Source organism: Canis lupus, chromosome 11, assembly GCF_011100685.1.
Source record: "Canis lupus familiaris isolate Mischka breed German Shepherd chromosome 11, alternate assembly UU_Cfam_GSD_1.0, whole genome shotgun sequence".
Taxonomy (NCBI): Eukaryota; Metazoa; Chordata; class Mammalia; order Carnivora; family Canidae; genus Canis; species Canis lupus.
This window is the reverse complement of record NC_049232.1, coordinates 50743288-50761900: the sequence shown is the minus strand read 5'-3', so window position 1 is coordinate 50761900 and position 18613 is coordinate 50743288. Positions and strand designations below refer to the sequence as shown.

Genomic DNA, 18613 nt, shown 5'->3' with positions numbered 1-18613 from the left:
TCCCATGAGCATGTGAACAGAGCTCTGTTTATAGGTTTATAGCCAGCCTCCAGGTGAGTGTGTGTGTGTGTGTGCATATGAGAGTGTGTAAATTTATCCAGAGTATGTTGCTAAACCCCATCTCTTTGGGCATGAGTCATCTCTGGAGCCCTCATTTCTGATAGCCACTCCTCAAAGGCCTTTAGACCACCAAGATTAAGTACCTCTGGAAAATTTGGTCTCCCTTGGCAATGCTGCCATTGTGACCCAGGGGAGGTCATATTTGCTCCCAGTCCTGTGGAAGTAGGGCCAGGCCACCACACCTCAGTTTCCCAATTATTAAATGCAGTATAGTGAGCAAAGTTGCCTCATGCCCCACCTTGGACAGGGCTGACAACCCTCACAGTTTAGCCAGCTTAACTTCTTAAAGGGTCACACTCTCCCTTGGCTGGCGATCAGCGAGAGTGTGAGAAGAGAAGGTTAAAAACAGCTGGGACTCACCCTTCTGGCAAGCATGTGGCATGTGGCATGTCAGGACAACCTCGGCTCAGCCTCTGGAACCATGTGCAAAACACACGCAGGTACACGTGTGGCAGACTGAGTTAACCCAACCAGGTCCAACAGACATGTGCACAGCCACGAGAAGTGTCCAAGTGGATCTGGCACACCGGACACACGGCACGTGTGGACACAGCTGTGGACAGAGCTGGTCGGGACGGCAACAGGTGACGTGTAGTCAGCACAAGCGACAACCGCGTGTGAGCTCTCAGCACACGTGCTGTGAGCACCCAGGTCTGGACCATGAGAAGGCCCAGGGCCTCCTCCCTCCAGCCCCTGGCTGAGGACCTGTAGGGCTGGGGGGGGGGGGGGGGCAGTTCTGTCCTTTCTGACCCTCCGGCTCACCCCCACCGTCGCAAGGATGACAGCTTGGCTCGCTGTGAGCCGCCCAAGGAGGCCTCTAGGGGAGCTTCATTCTCCCCAGATCCCGCACCTGTACCCCCCGCCCCCCCAGAGCCCGCAGTCTCCTCAGCCCCCAGCAGCCTCCTCCCCTACGTGCCCTCCCGCAGCGAGCTCACCCCTAAAGCCCACGCTCCCGCCGCCCCCGACCTTCCTCCCCAGGCCCCCAGGCACGCCGCGGGGGGCGGCCGCCCACACCTCGGGCGGGCTCGGGGCGCGGCGGGCGGGGCCGCGGGGCCGCGGGGCGGGCGGGGCCGCGGCTCGCGCTCCTATAAAGGGCGCCGCGCGGCGCTCGGGGCCACTGCAGCCGCCGCCGCCCGCGCCCCGCCCGCCGCCGCCGCTCCGCCATGGGTCGACAGAAGGAGCTGGTGTCCCGCTGCGGGGAGATGCTGCACATCCGCTACCGGCTGCTCCGCCAGGCTCTGGCCGAGTGCCTGGGCACCCTCATCCTCGTGGTGAGTGGGGGGACCCGGAGGAGCCCTTCTCTCTCCAGCGCCCACACTCCGCGCCCCCTGCTCCCCGGTTGTCCCGACGGTCCCACCCCTCTCCCAGCTCTGCTCCCCACCTCGCCCGGTGCCCGAGGGCTCTCCCCGCATCGCTCCAACCCCAGCCGTGGCAGCTCTGACCCTTGCCACAACGCCAGCTGTTGCTCCCACCGACGGCCGCGGCCCCAGCCCAGAGGCTGCGGGCGGCGTCACCCCTGCAGGCGGAGACCTCCAGCGACTCCTGGCTCTCCTTCCCCAGGTGCCCAGAGCCCCAGCCCTGCGAGGCAGTGGGGGCATGCACAGATGGGCCTCTCTTAGATTATTTGGGTCCTGGATATCTGGCCCCTAATGAATAATTAAGCTTTAGAAAGTCCAAAAGTTCCCGTGATGTGAGGACAGTTTGCCACAGGTGGGGGCAGAGGGCGGAGGCCACAGGGTGCAAACAGCAGAGCTGGAAGAAAGGAGGATAGAGATAAGGAGGCTGCGGAAGGCAGCTAGGCCCGGGCACAGAGGACATGGTCTAACTAAAGTCACACCCCTGTGCCAGCGGCTCCCAGATGGTCAGTCGCCCGGACAGATGCTGTCGCCCTCTGTGCCCAAGCACTCTGAGCCTCAGCCTCTAACTCAACCTCTGGGTTAGTTTGTGGGTTCTCTGGGTAGGCCACTTCCACTGCCGGGGTTATCTCCAGTCCAGTTACTCCTTGGTTACACTAGTTTTGTCTCTAGGTTGTTCCCGGGTGACTTTGTTTACATTTCTTGGGTCTGACAGAAATACTGCTTACAGTCTCCATTTCCTGTCCCACCTACTCTCTGATTTTCAGCCCCTCATGTGGTTACACCTGTTTTTCCCTTGGGTTACTTTTGGGTCCAGTTGCTTCATTGTGGTGAATGGGTTATTCCGTTTCTGCCCCAGCCCCAACTGTAGATAAGGCAGACCAGGCGGCCCCCTGTGGAAGCTTAACTAGAGGCAAGTAGGTAAGGCTGGGGTGGCCAAATGGGTGGTGGTGGTAGAGCAGGCTCCATGGTGAGAAGAAGAGGTCTCAGACTCAACATTTGGCTTCCAGGAACAGCAAGGGAGGAGCCAGGTGGGTCACTTTATCCACAGCCCCTCACAAGACCAGTGGCCCTCTGCATCATCCCCATCCCTTCTCTCCCTATGTCAAGAAGGGAGGAGAGGCAGGTGCTTTTTGCCCTCCTGGCCCAGAACCTCATGTCCCTCACTATCTGATTGATGGTCCATGCCCCTGTTTGAGAGAGCAGCCAGGACCAGGGAAGGTGTCTTCCACAGTCATAGAGGGGCCTCCCTATCCTCTCACATCTCAGTTGGCCTCTCCCACAAAGAAGCAGTCAGGCCTTGCACTGAGCCCCAGGATCATTTGGCTTATCCTCAACCACAAAACGAGGGTGTTACTTCTGTGAAGGCTTTCAAGCTCAGATGGGCGTAAGGCATCTGGTGTCAGTGAAAAGCAGAACCTCAAGGGCTGCCTAAAGAGGAGGGGCTAAGCCTGGGAGACCCTTGAGTGGTGGGTGAGGGCTTGCCTGCATACCTCTGTGGGCTGGGGACCCAGAGCCTCTGGTGGTAGGATAAGGGCTGGCCTTGGGGTGAGGAAGCCCCTTTCTCTGAGGTACCTAGCAAGGCAGGGAAAACGGGAGAAGGAGGGGGAGGAAGAGGAAGATTAGCCCCAAGGTGGTGGAACTGGCTCTGACAGCTTCTACCTCCAAGGTCTCCTGGGATGGAGCCAGGTTTGGGCCTCAGGCAGGAAAAGAGCCAAGGCCAGGGCCTGCCAAGCTGGGCAGGGTGCCCCGGACCCCATATGCTTCCCCCAACCTCCCACATACTCACAGTCTCTGATCTTTGCTCTCACCTGCCTACACACCTTTGCCCTGCATCACTCCCGCTGGCTTCCCCACTATCTCTTGGTCTTTCTGCGGGATGATAATCAAAATGCTTAACAAGCCAGTACAGCAGGACACTGATCCATCAGAATGACCAGGGGCCTTAGCACAAGTCTTGGGAGCTGCTCGCAGGGTAGGCATAAAACTTTTAGTTATGGGGAGGTAGAAGAGGAAACCCAGGGCAGGGGCTGGAGCAGTTTTATGGAACACTATGGGCGCTCAAGGCAATAGCTCTTTGTCGCTGGTACAGAAGCATGTTAACATTTATTATTTTTTAAATATTTTATTTATTTATTCATGAGAGACACAGAGAGAGAGAAGCAGAGACACAGGCAGAAGGAAAAGCAGGCTCCACGCAGGAAGCCCGATGTGGAACTCTATCCCTGGACTCCAGGATCACATCCCGGGCCAAAGGCAGGCACCAAACTGCTGAGCCACCCAGGGATCCTGCATGTTTACATTTAAATAAGAGGAACAGGATGTCCTATACTTGCAGGACATCAGAGACCTTAGGCCTCTTGAATCTCCCCCATCACTGGCAGAAACCTTAGGATCAATCTCCCCACTTCCACTGCCCTGCTAGGACTAGTGAGAGGGGCCACTCAGATCACTGTCTTTAGGACCTCCACATCTGAGTAGGGAACCTGGACCCCCTGAGAGAGGGGTGGGGGTGAGTGGAGAGAGGAGGCTCTGGGATGGGAATAGGGGCAAGGGTGGGGGCAGGGCTCAGACATTCCAGATTCAGAAGAGATGGACTCACCCTAACTTCTAGCCTCCTTTCTATTTCTCTGTGCCCCATGTCATCCTCAACCCCTACCCCCAAGCTGTTCTCTGAGATGAAGAAGAAGGCAAGTGCAGGTGGGGTATGAGTGAGAGCCTTTCCACTTTGTGGGCCAGGCCTGAAGGGCTGGAAGAGAAACTGTGCTAAGGTGAAAGCTGCTCCCCTTTACCTCACTTCTACTAAGATTCCAGTAAAATTAGAGAAGATGGTCCAGACATCTTTTGGGGCTCCCAATTGTAGACTCTACATACAGTCCATCCCACAGGGCCCTGTTAAATTAAAGTTTGCACATTGTGGGTAGGAGGGTATGTCTGCTTATTTTGCAGGATGCAGCTGCAGCGAGAGGGTTTGGGTTAGATTCCCCGGGGAAGGGCTTCCCTGTTCTCCGGATGAAGGCAGGTGGAGGTTGCTGGATTTCCCTCTTCCCTCCGGAGTGACAATTGCCGAGCCTCACTCTCTCTGCCTGGTTCTGTTTCCTCATACAGATGTTTGGCTGTGGCTCCGTGGCCCAGGTGGTGCTCAGCCGGGGCACCCACGGTGGCTTCCTCACCATCAACCTAGCCTTTGGCTTTGCTGTCACCCTGGGCATCCTTGTTGCTGGCCAGGTCTCTGGTAAGGCCTTGCTCCACCCTCAGTCATCAATCTTCAAATGGCATTCCCACAAGGTGCCCGGCGGGGGAATGGGGTAGTGGGGGACACTCCCAAGGATGAGGCATAGCCGTGGCCTCAGCTTTTTGAGCCCTTGGAAGAGGAAAGTGGAGAAGAAACTTGATACTTTGAACCTGTGACTCTCACCTTGGAATCAGATTATCAGAGTTGGCCTGTTACATAGTCCAACCCCCCACCTGGTACAAGAAACCCTTCTCTGCACCCCTGCTTACGAGGGCGAGAGAGGGGGAATATGGAGGTTAGGGATCCTGGCCTCTCGTCTGTGGCAAGCTACAGTGACTAATAGGTCCCATCTCTCCTCTGCCCAGGGGCCCACCTGAACCCTGCTGTGACCTTTGCCATGTGTTTCTTGGCACGCGAGCCCTGGATCAAGCTGCCTGTCTACGCCTTGGCTCAGACCCTGGGAGCCTTTTTGGGTGCTGGGATTGTTTTTGGGCTGTATTACGGTGAGCATTCTCCGCCCTGCCATCCTCCACTACCGCCCTCCCTCTGTTTGGGACCTGTTGGCACCTGGCCTTTTGATGATAGACAGCTAGGGCCTGCCCAAGCCTTGGGCTCATGACTCACTCATTCACGCACGGGCCCAAGGTGGGGGGCATAAGAGGAAAGAAACAAGTTGGGCAACAATAGAGTCTCAGGCTGTCCGCCCCCACCCCCCCACTGCCAACCCTCCACAGACTCCTGAGTAATAATACAGCAGTGATGTTCCCGCCTGTGATCCCCCAGGAGGGTGGGCCCAGCCTGAGACAGGAGAGCGGGTAGGCTTCTGCCCTCACCCACTCTGGCTCTAATCTGTCACCAGATGCAATCTGGGACTTTGCCAAGAATGAGCTTGTAGTCTCGGGCCCCAATGGCACAGCTGGCATCTTTGCCACCTACCCCTCTGGACACTTGGACATGGTCAATGGATTCTTCGACCAGGTATGGGCCGGGGAATCATGAGGGGAACACAGGGAGGAGGGCCAAGGTACTCAGCTGCTCCGTGGTTGGCTGGGGGACGGGACTCCTTGACTGGGTTTTTCAATGTGTGGGAACACCTACATCAGAATCATGGTGTCAGGTCCTTACAAAACAGGACTCTGCATATTTAGTCAGTCCCCCAGGGGATCCTTTGTGCACATAAGCATTCTAGCACCACTGCTGGAAAGAGCTGAACTTGGGAACTGGTAAGGCTCCAGGAGCCCAGAGACTGAGGAGGGGCCGGACGGTGGGTTGGGAGCAGCATCTCACCCCGTCCTCCCCACTCCCTAGTTCATCGGCACAGCCTCCCTCATCGTGTGTGTGCTGGCCATTGTTGATCCCTACAACAACCCTGTGCCCCGTGGCCTGGAGGCCTTCACCGTGGGCCTGGTGGTCCTGGTTATCGGCACTTCCATGGGTTTCAACTCTGGTTATGCTGTCAACCCCGCCCGGGACTTTGGTCCTCGCCTTTTCACCGCTATTGCTGGCTGGGGCTCTGAAGTCTTCACGTGAGTGCAGCCCCCACCTAGCCTGCCCTAGCCTGACTCCCCTCTGCTGCCCCACCAGCCCCTGACCACATCTGTCCATCCCCAGGACCGGCCGCCACTGGTGGTGGGTGCCCATCGTCTCTCCGCTCCTGGGCTCCATTGCGGGCGTATTCGTGTACCAGCTTATGATCGGCTGCCATCTGGAGCAGCCTCCACCCTCCACTGAGCAGGAGAATGTGAAGCTGGCCCACGTGAAGCACAAGGAGCAGATCTGAGTGGGCAGGGGCCACCTCCCCGCCCCCTCCCTTGAGCATCCACAGACTGTGTGAGGGCTGCTCCCTAGAAGCCTCCATGGCCCCCTCCCAGACTAAGAAGCTCCTTGTTTACTCCCCCTCCAGTGGACAGCCCCCTTGGGGGATTCCCCCCCAGGACCCTCCACAAATAGGACCTTAGGACACTGACTTTAGGCTGTGGTGGGACAGGGAATAGGGCCAACATACCCTTTGTTTCCCAAAAAGAGAGAATGGGGAGCAGCTGTGTGGGCGTGTGTGTGTGTGTGTGTGTGTGTGTGTGTGTGTGTGTGTGGTGGTTTCTAAGATATTCAGGGCAAGCAACCAAATGGAAAGGATTCTAGCTGTGGGGGGAGCCCAGAGGAAGGGGAAGGTCCGTCTGTGGTGTGTTGTATGTGTTTCAGGTGCTCTGTGTGGAGAAGGATCCAGATATATGTGCTTCTGAGTATGTGTGTGTATATGCCCTTTTTTCTCAGCAAGGGGGCTTCTAGAGGCTTTGGGGAGGTAGGGTGGGAATATGGGGGGAGGCCCACTGCCCAGGTGTGGAGCTCTGGCTGTATATAAGTAGGAGCAGAGAACGTATTTCTGTCATAATGTAGGCATGAGGGGTAGTGGGGTGAAGTCCAGGTCATAAGTTTCATGTTTGCCTTTTTTTTTTTTTTTCTTTCTTTTTTTGTAATACAGCAAGATGTTAGACTTTTAGGGATGGGGGTTGGGAGACCCTACTTAAAATAGGGTCTTCACTCCTTTAATCCTCCACTCAATACATGTACTCTTTTGCCTTTTATATATAAAAAATAAAATAAAATGTGTGCCTAAAACTGCCAATTGTACAAATTTCTCTGTTTGCCCTGCTGTTCTGGGGCCAGCTAAGGAGCTTCATTATGTCCAGCCACCAATACCACCAGGGTGCCCAGCTGGTGTCTCACCTGGCCAGGGCACCCTAGGGCTAGTACACCTAGCCCCTGTACACGCAGGGGGCAAGGGTCCGTCCCACAGGCAGGTCAGAGAGCCTCTTCCCCAAGCCTCTCAACTTGAACTCAGTGGCCCCCAAGCTTCCATCCTCTTGCACAATGAATGGCATCTCCTTCCTGACCCCTGCACCCACCTGTCATCCCAGGAAGGCAGGCTTGAACCTGGCCTAGAGAAAAAACATTTTCTTGGGCGGAGCTGGCCAAAGGGGAGGACTGCTATTCAGGAAGTAAAGTAGTGAGCTTCTTGTTGCGGGAGGAGACCAATCAGACTAGGGACCTGTATAGTCTTCTTAGGTTGCCGCTGTTTAGGCTCTAACCCATCTGCCCAGAACTTGGCCACAGCCCCCTTAGCAGTTTCCCTGGCTTCAGGCTGGCCCCAGCCAGACTGGACTGAAGCCATCGGGGATCTTTCTGACACGACTGTTGAAAGTGGCTTCTTTCCATGGCTCTGCCCACTTTCCAGACACAACCCAAACCGCTCCCTCCTGCATTCAGCTCCCCCAGGCCCTGGCTCGTGGTCCCTACCTATCCCCTCACAATGCTCCATCACCCCCAGACTACTCTGGGTACTCTGTGCCTTTGGACCTTTGCTCCAAAAGGCTCACTCACTGAAATCCTGGTCTCCTCTAGTGTCCCCTCTAGAAAGTCATCCCTACTCTTCCCCACCCTTCCACTGTTTTTCTAGAGTCAGTTGTCTGAGCTCAGGGACCACAGCTACATTCATCCCTGCCTCCTTCTTTGCTCAGTTCTTCAGTCTGACACCTCTGCTGCCCCTAAGGCTGGGGTTGGACCCACTGATGCTGGTATCATGACTGCCCCCAGGGAGGCAAGAGGCTAGACATACCTGAGCCTAGCAAGCTCGGTCAGGAAATCATGGGCCTCTTCTCACCTTCTCCTTCTGTACCTCCTTACCAGATCCTCATCAAGTTTCACTGGGAATAAAAGGGAAGGCGGTCCCCAAGCCTAGGCCTCCTGCTGAGTTAACCCCAGGGCAGCCAGAGGATCCCTGGGTCTGGCAGGAGAAATGTGGTCTTTAGAAAGTAAGCTGGTGCTCCCCAGCCACTTCACAGATGAGGAGACCTAGCCCAGACAGGGTGGGTGGCAAATGCAGGGCCACACAGTCAGGATTCCCGGGAAGTGGGGAGTTGGAGAAGACAGTTCTATCTCAGGTCTCCACTCCCTTCTTGTCCCCAGCTCCCAAGAGGTGTGTCTGGAATGTTGGAGAGACCTGAGCCAGAGGGAGTGTCCCCTTCCCAAGCCCTAGGGGAAGGCAGGGCCACCCTTGGGAGAGGAATGCAGCTTCAGAATTTCATTCCAGCCACACCAGTCCAACCTCTGGTGCTCCCACCTGGCTCTCCTCCCCAGTGTGTCCCGTATCTTCTCAAATCCTGCAGCTGATCCTGACCACAGCCCACGGGGTGGTGGGAGACCTTCTGGTACAGTGGGTAAGAGTAGTCAAACCTGGATTCCAGGCCCCACTTGGCTTCTCTCTAGCTGTGTGACTTTGGGTTGCCATTTTTCTTTCCCTGAACCTGTGAATTGGGAGACACTGAGAGAAGAACGTCGTGGAAGGTAATTCATGAAGAGGACTTAGCAGAAGAACCAGTGGATAGCAAATAGTCAATAAATGTCACCTTATGATTTTTCCCGCAGGACTGGGGAGGAGATGGAGAGATGCTGAAGGCTGTTTTTAAAGGTCATTGAATTCAACATCCTCTTCCGCCTCAGATTCCTTCCACGGATTCTGAATTTCCTGAGAGGAGGGAGGGGGAATGGGGGTGATGGCTTGCTGTGCCCTGACTCGAGGCTTTCCAAGAGGGAGAGAAAGGAAACGCAAGAGGGTCACAGGCATAGGTGTAGAGGGCAGAGGAGCAGGCAGCCCAAGGAGCATGTTAGATGGAGGGTCAGGCCACCTGAGGGTCGGGCCTGGCCAGGCTAGGAGCCGTGATTCCGGGCAGGGTCTGGTAGGGACATGAACCAAGCAGCAGTGAGTGACCCCTCCAGGGGCAGGAGGGAAGCTTCCCACCCCCGTTCCCCACTCATGTCCAGGCTCTGCCTCCCATTAGTAGTAGTTCTAGCTAATAACAAGTTCTAGAAGGAAATGTCTTCATCTCCTTTAGGAAAGTATTGTCATCCACTTTCCTGGGTGGGCTTGGAGGGACAACTGCCACGTGGGAGGGAAGACAGATCCCACACCTCAGCTCTGTCCTTCCTGAGTCAAGTCCCCTCCACAGCTCACTTTGGAGTCACCCATGTTTCCTTAAAGTTCTAGCTTGTTTGGATTGAAATCAGCCTCCCTGAAACCTGAGCTTGGTTCCTGTTTCCTTGTGTGCCTGCCTGTGTGTGCACACATGCAAGTGTGCATTTCTGTGTTTCTGGGTGTGGCCGTCTTTCGGTATGTCTTACTATGTCTCTGTGGCCCTGTGACTCTGGCCAACCAAGTCTCTGTCCCTTTCTGTGTTTCTGTCACTGCCTGGCTCTTTGTGTCTAGAATATTCTTTGTGTGCTTCTAAGTGAACATCTGGTGTACCTGGGCCCATCTCTATGTGTACCTAGGAGTGACTCTCCTACCAGCCCAGTCCCGCTCGTCTTACCCTAGGGCATGCCTCCTCCTTAATTCCTAGTGATGAGCTCCCTCCTTCTTGCTAACTCTTTCCCCTTGATTTTGTTTGTCTGAAAACCTGGGTGGGGCTCCCCAGGCTTGGGGAAGCATGGGTGGGGTAGAGTTGGGTGGGGTGGGAAGGGGAGAGGAGGGACTCCTCCACCCCAGACAGAGACCCCAGAGGCCAGGGATGCCCCCCCTCCCCGATCTCCCAAGGAAGGGTCTGTGGAGGTGCTAGCCTAGGCAAGGCCCTGCAAATCCTCACTGGGAGGAGGGATCCTGCCCTGGGGTGGGTCCCCGAGCTGTGGGCCAGGGAATGCTGGCAGTGCAAAGGTAGGAGAGACTGAGGCACTGGGGCTGTCAGGGCAACTGATGGGGGGCTCACTGCAGACCACCTCTGAGTCCTAAGTAAACAGCAGCTGGGGGTGGCCTCCTTAGAGACTCATCCCCATGCCTGAGGCCTCAGCCTTTGGTGCCAGGTTTATCTGAGGTAAAAAGTAGCAGTGGGAACAGAGGCTCTTTCTGGTCTGGGTACCTTGGCTGTCCCAGAGTTGCATGAAGGGGAAACTGAGACCCAGAGTCTCACTCCGGATCACAGAGCAGTGCAGCACAACCTGCAGTAGAACCCAGTCTCTTGTCCCCAACCTGACTCCTGGCAACCCCTTTCCCAGTCAGCATGCTGCAACATCTCAGGGAGCCAGGCTCTGGGTCGGGATCACCGGCCATTTGGAGCCTTGGGACGTTAAGCATTAGGTGTGTGGAGGTCTCCATTTCCCCTAGATCTGATCTCTGGCCTGCTCCGTGCCTCAGGAGGCTAATATCAATGGGCTGCATCACCCGGGCCCTCTAGCCCCTGGCTTACCTTTGGCTTTGGCAAGCTGGGGTCATAGGCAGGAAATCAGCGGGCAGGGAGGGTGGAGTGGAGGTGGGGGGAAAGATCAAGGCATTCATGCCTTTTCCAGGGCTTTCACTGCATCCCAGTCACACTGCTCTCTTTGGCTGCCTGCTGTTAGTCCTCAGGCTACCCCTTGGGGGTTCCTGTGACCCTGCTCCTGCTTCTGTAAATAGTCCCATTCACAAGCTCACTTCAATGAAACCCTCTGAGGATATATTGTTCCTGCTGGATCCTGGACAGATTCCACTTCTCTGCTCTTTAGTGTCTTCACCTGTAAAATGGGGATAGTACTGTACTGGGTTGCACAAGGCGAGGATGAAGTGAGTTAATTTATGTACAGAACAATGCCAGAGGCGGGAATAAGTGCTACAGAATATAGAATAATAATATTATTACTATTATTATCACACGTCCTTGTGAGCTCTCTGTATACCGTGGAGAGGAGAAGTATGAAGCCAAGCCAGGCTTGGAGTGAGATGCCTGACTCTCCAAGGCCATCCCTTCCAGCTCTGGGCTGTTTGCCTCTTCTGTGGGGCCTTAGTCAGCCAGGGAGGCTAGCCCTAGTCCCTCCAACTCATGTGGACTCAGCTGTCCCTGAGAAGCCTGGGGAGAGGGGAGGTGAAAGCCAGAGCCCCTTTCTCATCCTGGTTCTTCTCCAGAAAACTCAGGTTCCTGAGAAAGGGAGAGGTGGCTTCTTCACCATCTTGTGGGGCTTTGGGGAACAGGTAAGCGTTGAGAGTGGTTGTAGTGATGAATTCGGGGTTCAGAGGGTGGGGTCAGGGGAGAGAGTCAATCCCAGGGAGATTGAATCCCAAGGAGAAGCAAAATCCCAATCTGTGTTTCCTAGCTTTGTCTCACAGCCTTATCAGGAAGTCCTTCCTCAGGTCTCACTGCTATTTTGCTCCAGCTCTTGAAGAACGGGGCAGACCAGGACAATTAGCATGATCCTGAGGGCCTTTTCCAGCTCTTACCAGCACCCTGGGAATTCCAGCATCTTTGGAAATAGGGAGAAGATCTTTGCATATGGCCAAAGCACAGGAGGCCGAGGGTGGGGGGTGGGGGATGGGGAGGCTAGTGGTGGGAAGGTGAGGGGTGGGGGTGGGTGGGCATCAATGGGGAAGGCACTGGCTAAGGTTGCCAGTGGGATGAGGTCATGAGCAGACTGAAAGCTGACTCCCCTGATCCCTCTTGGGGTCCATTCCCTTGACTGCCTTGGTCATGCCTTCAGGTCAGAGTGAGGTACGGTGTGGTATGGAGAAGGGATATTATCTTTCCCATCCCTAGAGTTCTCTGGGGACAAAGCCTTAAACCAGATTTAATCCCCTTGACCAGCTTCTCTAATCTCTTGCTCTGAGAAGTCATTCTGGTATATTCCCACCATCCTCTAGCCTCTGCATTTTCCTGGAAGCCTGCAACTAGTGATGGTGCTTTGCCAGGCTTCCTTGCTGCCCTCAGAGCCAAGGAACCCTGGCTGTGAGAGGCTAGGTGAAGGGAGAGAGAACTCTGGGAGCCCTGATAATCATCTGGACACGGTCCATCTCTTGTCTCCAAGGAGACGCCCCCCATAGCCAAGAAGGCACCTGGAATGTACTGCCCACCACCCTCATCCTTTGCCTCTCTGCTCAGGGTCACTGCCAGGGCCTGGCCGGAAATGGGCTGAGGGAGGGGAGGAGGTGGCCTGGCCTAAGCCAGGAGGCAGGCTGCTGGTCAGATGGAGCTCTTTCCTGGTAGAGGTAGCCTTTCCCTGGAGGATCTTTAGTTCTATGCGGGGGAGTGGAAAGGGGACAGTGATCCTGATCCCGGCCTGTGAACAAAATCTTCCCTTTATCGGAGTAAGGGTTTATAGCTTGGGTCACTTTTGACCCTTAGATGTGCATGTGTACCCACATACACATGAAGATGTATCTGTTGTGACTGTAGAAATGGGGTGTATGTACTTATGCTCACACAAACACATTTATGCTCTCACTCATTCCCTGACACACCCTCCCCACACTCCCCCGTGCTCAACCCATTTATACCCATGCATGCACACTCATACTCTGACACTAATTCACACTCACTCACATACTCAGATGCTCAAACACATTTAGATACACTTATGTGTGCTTACATATGAACATAACTTATGGACACACACACACACATATACTCCGTGTCCTTATACTTATTCACACAGTCATGCACACTCACTCTCTCTTGAACACACTCTTACTCAACACTCACGCTCAAAATACACTCTTCCTTGTGGGTCCCCATATCTGTGGATGAGAGCAGCAAAAGCAAAGGATGCATCTAACAGACTGGAAGTGTTGGGGGTGGGGGTGGAAGTGCAGAGACACAGGATGAAGAGATGGGGGTCACAGGATGTGAGGTTGGTCCGGATGTGGAGTTCAGAAGCCTTTAGGTTTTGGGGTCACAACCCAGATTTTCAGAGCCAAGAGTCAGGAGGCTGGAGGTTTAAAGAATATGACTAGAGTCCCAATCACTGGGCAGGGCACACAGCAGCTGTTGACAAACACTTGCTGAACAGGAGGATAGCAGGATTGACTAAACCTCCCCATTTCTAACTAGTGGAGCTGCATGTCAGCTTCACAGAAGTTTAGAATCCCAGGCAACCAAACAGCAAGGGCCATCTCACCCTCTGAAGCCAACGGGTCCACATCTTCACTGCCAGTCTACACAGCTGGAGGCTGAGTATGGTTATAAAAGCTAGCTCCTAAAACACTGCAAGATGACTCAGATATAGGTGACTTGACAAAGCTACTGGATAAGGCAATGGCCAATCTAGGCCTGGGTCCCCATCTCAGGGTATAGCTACTTCTTCTCTTTTTTAATACAAACTTTATTCATTAACTTTTTATTTTTTAATTTTTATTTATTTATTTATTTTTATTCATTAACTTTTTAAAGTAAGTTTTACGACTAATGTGAGGCTTGAACTCACAACCCCAAGATCAAGAGTCACATGTTCTACCAACTAAGCCAGCCAGGCACCCCTTAGGGTATAGCTTCTAAACCAAGAGACACCTAACTGCAGAGAGAAACCCCAGCAGGGCCATCTGCCTGGAGATGGACAGAAAGTGACTAAGTTCTGGGCTGTCCCAGAGAGTTGGGCCTAGTTGGGAAAAAGGGGGACCTGTAGACGTCTTTGGAGGTATGCAGGATCAGGGAGACCAGCAGAAACTCTGCAGAAGAGCTCCTAGAACCATCTCCTGTGTAAAGTAGTATCACTAGTCTTTCTGCCAGAGGTCTTGGGTTTATTTCATTCATTTTTTAAAAAATATTTTATTTATTTATTCATGAAAGACACAGAGACAGAGAGAGAGGCATAAACACAGGCAGAGGGAGAAGCAGGCTCCATGCAGGGAGCCTGACGTGGGACTCGATCCCGGGACTCCAGGATCACGCCATGGGCTGAAGGCGGCGCTAAACTGCTGGGCCACCTGTGCTGCCCTATTTCATTCATTTTTAAAAATTATTTCATCGAATAATTGTTGAGGATCTTTTTAATGCCAGGCTGTGATAAGTACAAGGAATACTTTAATAAGCAAGATGTGTAAGACACTAGGTAGGAAGCGTCTGCAAAAAAGTGGAATTCTGACTGAGTCAACAATGATAATGTATTGACTTATGTAACTGAAAAATCAGAGGAAAGCTTCAGGTGATGCTTAATCTAGCATCCACGTCCTTTCTCTCTTTTTTCTATGGTGTCAACCTCATTGAAAGCCTTCTAGCAGGAAAGAGGGAGCATCTTTGTCACAGCAACCCCAACAGAGAGGGTGCCCTCTTATTGGATCATGTTGGTCACATGCTCGCCTCTGAGTCATGAGGAAAGCCTGACCTGATTGCTTAGCCTAATTAAATATTAGTCACATGTTTCACTTTGGGCCTGGAGGGAGTTGTTAGGGCCATTTGAACAAAATGGATTCCTAAATAGAAGCTGAGGACTCTGGAGAAAGGGGGAACCAGAACCTACCAAATGGCTCCTGTCTTCATGGAACTGGAAGGCTAATTGGTGGAGGAGATGACAAATATAATCAATCAAAGGAAATTTGGAATTGGGACATTTTACCAGAAAAAAAACAGCTCTATAGGACCAGTCATGTAATTTGTGGGGCCTAGTGCAAAAAGAAAATGCAGAGACTCTTATTAAAAAATTATTCCAGGCAGCCTGGGTGGCTTAGCGGTTTAGCACTGCCTTCGGCCCAGGGCATGATCCTGGAGACCCAGGATCGAGTCCCACATCAGGCTCCCTGCATGGAGCCAGCTTCTCCCTCTGCCTGTGTCTCTTCTCTGCCTCTCTCTCTCTTTCTTTCTCTCTGTGTCTCTCATGGATAAATAAATAAAATCTTAAAAAAAAATTATTCACAGGCACCTGAGAGGCTCAGTCGGTTAGGTGTCCGACTCTTGATTTCAGCTCAGGTCATGATCTCAGAGTGGTAAGATCCAGCCCTGTATCGGGCTCCTGCTGGGTGTGGAGCTTGCTTAAGATTCTCTCTTCCTCTGTCCTGCTCCCCCGCCACTCCCCACCCTTGCTGTGCCAGCACATACACATTCTCTTTCTCTCGATGAATGAAGAAATAAATAAATAATAAAACAAAACAAAACCACAAAAGTATTTATTTATTTAATTATTTATTTTTAATTTTCTTTTTTTTTTAATTTTATTTACTTATGATAGTCATACAGAGAGAGAGAGAGAGGCAGAGACATAGGCAGAGGGAGAAGCAGGCTCCATGCACCAGGAGCCCGATGTGGGATTCGATCCCGGGTCTTGAGGATCGCGCCCTGGGCCAAAGGCAGGCACCAAACCGCTGTGCCACCCAGGGATCCCACAGAAATTATTTAGAATTTCCAAATGGCAACAGTGTTAAATCAAGTATGGGACCTCTCCAATGCCCATCAAGCCTTAAAACATCCATAAGGCCACCTGCCCAAAAAACCAGCTCTGTACCTCTATAGTGAGACCTGAACAATGAGAAGAAGTTAGTCTGGTGGGGTACTCTAGGTAAAGGCAACAGCTTGAGCAAAGCCCTGGTACAGGAGATCATGTGTTCTGGAAAAGATGAAAGGAATTCAGTGTGACTGGAGCTTAGATACCAGATGAGACTGGAAGGGGTGGGTAGGGCCTGGTCAGAGAGGATCCTGATCAAGGAAGATCTGGGAAACTGAAGCCTAAGGCTCTTGCTTAGTGGCCTTTTCGAATCCATCCAGCACCATGGTAGGGAAGCAGGGAAGAGTAGCCGGGGCAAACCTTGTGTTCTATGGAGACCAGATGCACAATGACCAGATCAGAAAGTGTGGTAGGAGGCCTGGGTGTTAAGAGCCCCAAGTTTCTCTGAGACCCAGAGCAAGTTCCATCACCACCCTGCCTCAGTTTCTCCTTCAGAATCAACAGGGGGTGTTGCATGAGATGATTTGACCCTAAACTTTCTCTTCAGCTTTAGCATTCTGCAATTCTCTTCTGGGGTTCCTAAAACAGTCTTAGATTCAGGTGATGAGAGGGAGGGAGGAAAGAAAGGAGGGAGGGAGGGAGGAAAAAACAAAGAAAGAGAAGGAGGGAGGGAGAAGGAAGGAAGGGAGAGAGGAAGAAAGAAAAAGAGAAAGCCTTTTTTTTTTTTCTTTTAAGATTTTATTTATTTATTCATGAGAGACACAGAGAGGTGAGACATAGGCAGAGGGAGAAGCAGGCTTCTTGAGGGGAGTCCAATGTGGGACTCGATCCTGGAACTCCGGGCCTACAACCAGAGCCAAAGGCAGATGCTCAACCAATGAGCCACCCACGCATCCCTCTTTTTCTTTCTTTCTTCCTTTCTTCCTTTCTTTCTTTCTTTCTTTCTTTCTTTCTTTCTTTCTTTCTTTCTTTCTTTCTTTCTTTCTTTCTTCTTTCTTTCTTTCTTTTTCTTTCTTTCTTTCTTTCTTTCTTTCTTCTTTCTTTTTCTTTCTTTCTTTTCTCCTTCCTTCCTTCCTTCCTTCCTTCCTTCCTTCCTTCCTTCCTTCCTTCCTTCCTTCCTTCTTTCTTTTCTTCTTTCTCTTTCTTTCTCTTTTTCATAGCAGGTCTTTATGTTCATAACAAACTGTGTTGAAGGCTTGGGGAGATGGAGAGCATTTGCTTTGCACAAACCCAATACCTTCAAGTCGAATGTTAGACATCCCTGTTTTTGGAAATCGTTTTGGCTCCTCCACGGTGGCACCTTTGTCCTGATACCTCATTCTATTCAGCACCTAAGCCTCCGGCCAAATCCCTGGTTTTCTTTCCCTTCACACTTTCTTCCCCTTGGTGTACTTTACGTTTTGTTTTGTTTTGCTCAAGTATTGAACTGAGCAAAGCTCAAAAGGGTCACCAGCACAGGTCCTGAGATTTCCTTTAGTGGGACCCACTTTCCTCAGGTTTTGAAAAGCAGTTTGTGCCCCGCCCTGCCCACATCCCAAGGGAATAGCACTCTCTTGATGATGACTGAGATTTACATGTTTACTTCCCAGACCAAGCGAGCTTCATGGAGACACGGAACCATAGGTCTGGTTGTAAAAGCTAGGCCCTGCTATGCTACGGGAGCTCAATAAATATTTGTGGGATGAATACATGGGATTATTTAAGACACACCAGACCCCCACCCCTTGAAACCCACCTTCCTTCTTTCTCTTTCCAGAGAATGGTTAGGACTAAGCATTAGGAGATCCAGAAACTTCTAATGGGGTCAGCTGTGGAAGATGCTAGTGGAATACACAAGCCCTGGCTAGGGGACTTGTGGCAAAAGTTGTATCCTCCAAGGAGAGGAAGGTTAGGAGTTCTTGGTGAGCCTCAGATTGGTGTGGATGTGAACCCAGGAGGGAGGAGGCAGAGATGACACTAAGGTTCCATACCTGGGTCCCTTGATGGGCCTGGACACAGCCGGGAAGGGCACCCAGCCAGCCCTTCTGGCAGTGGCAATACCTGCAGATCTTATCTGAGGCCGGGCTGTTGCGTGGTACCTGAGTCATTGGACCTGCGGCCTAGGAAACAGTTCTGATGTTGAAATGGGCCCGGAGGAGGGTGTGGAGTGGGTGTCTCTAGTTTGCCACCAGCAGAGACATCATCACCACTCACACTTCCTGTCAGCCCTGGGTCACCTTCATGGTCACCACTCATCTCTGACCTTGTCACTCATTTGTCCCCCTCACTATCATCCCTGCGTCATAACCACTGGCCCTTTCTTAACCATGCTATCCCTTGACCCAGTTTCCATCCCTGCATTACCTTCTTCAGCATGCCACCATCCCTGTCCCATCCCCGTGCCCAAGGCTGTTGCTATCTGAATCAACCCTATCTTCTTTATCAACTGCCTCTACCCTAACCCTGTCACTGGCTAGTTCTACTCCCATCTTCCCTGTCACCTTGATGTCACCAGCTGTCCCTGTCATCCTAGTCACCTTTGTCACCACACTCCTTACCACCTGTCCCAGTCCCCATCACCTTTAAGTCCTCTGGACTATCCTCAGCTGACCCCTGTCCTCTTTGTTGGTTCACCAGCACTGCCCATCTCTGCCTCCCCCTGTCGCTATCGTCAACATCCTCCTTATCTCCAGCTCCTCTTCTGGGTCCCCAAATGGGCTTTCTCCTCTGGTGTATAGGCCTTTCAGGCTTCTCTACCTGG

At 52.7% G+C, this 18613-nt stretch overlaps 1 protein-coding gene across 2 annotated transcripts; it reads left to right on the top strand.

Annotated features, from left to right (window-relative positions):
- Nucleotides 1-341: 341 nt before the first annotated feature.
- AQP3 (aquaporin 3) lies at nucleotides 342-7333 on the top strand. 2 transcript variants are annotated; one of them, XM_038552610.1, is made up of 6 exons: nucleotides 342-704; nucleotides 4584-4710; nucleotides 5076-5213; nucleotides 5570-5688; nucleotides 6019-6236; nucleotides 6322-7333. In XM_038552610.1, exons 1-6 carry the CDS (start codon nucleotides 501-503, stop codon nucleotides 6488-6490), a joined length of 975 nt encoding a protein of 324 aa, XP_038408538.1. In that variant the 5' UTR covers nucleotides 342-500; the 3' UTR covers nucleotides 6491-7333. The 2 variants fall into 2 exon arrangements, with proteins under 2 accessions (XP_038408538.1, XP_038408539.1); XM_038552611.1 differs by lacking the exon at nucleotides 342-704 and adding an exon at nucleotides 1236-1391.
- The last annotated feature ends 11280 nt before the right edge of the window (nucleotides 7334-18613 follow it).

Bases quoted from the DNA above. Each gene is read 5' to 3' on its own strand.
- AQP3 (XM_038552610.1), top strand. From the start codon at position 501: ATGTGGCATGTCAGGACAACCTCGGCTCAGCCTCTGGAACCATGTGCA. The intron at 705-4,583 runs GTGACGTGTAGT...TTCCTCATACAG, and splicing joins GCTGGTCGGGACGGCAACAG to ATGTTTGGCTGTGGCTCCGT. The intron at 4,711-5,075 runs GTAAGGCCTTGC...TCCTCTGCCCAG, and splicing joins TGTTGCTGGCCAGGTCTCTG to GGGCCCACCTGAACCCTGCT.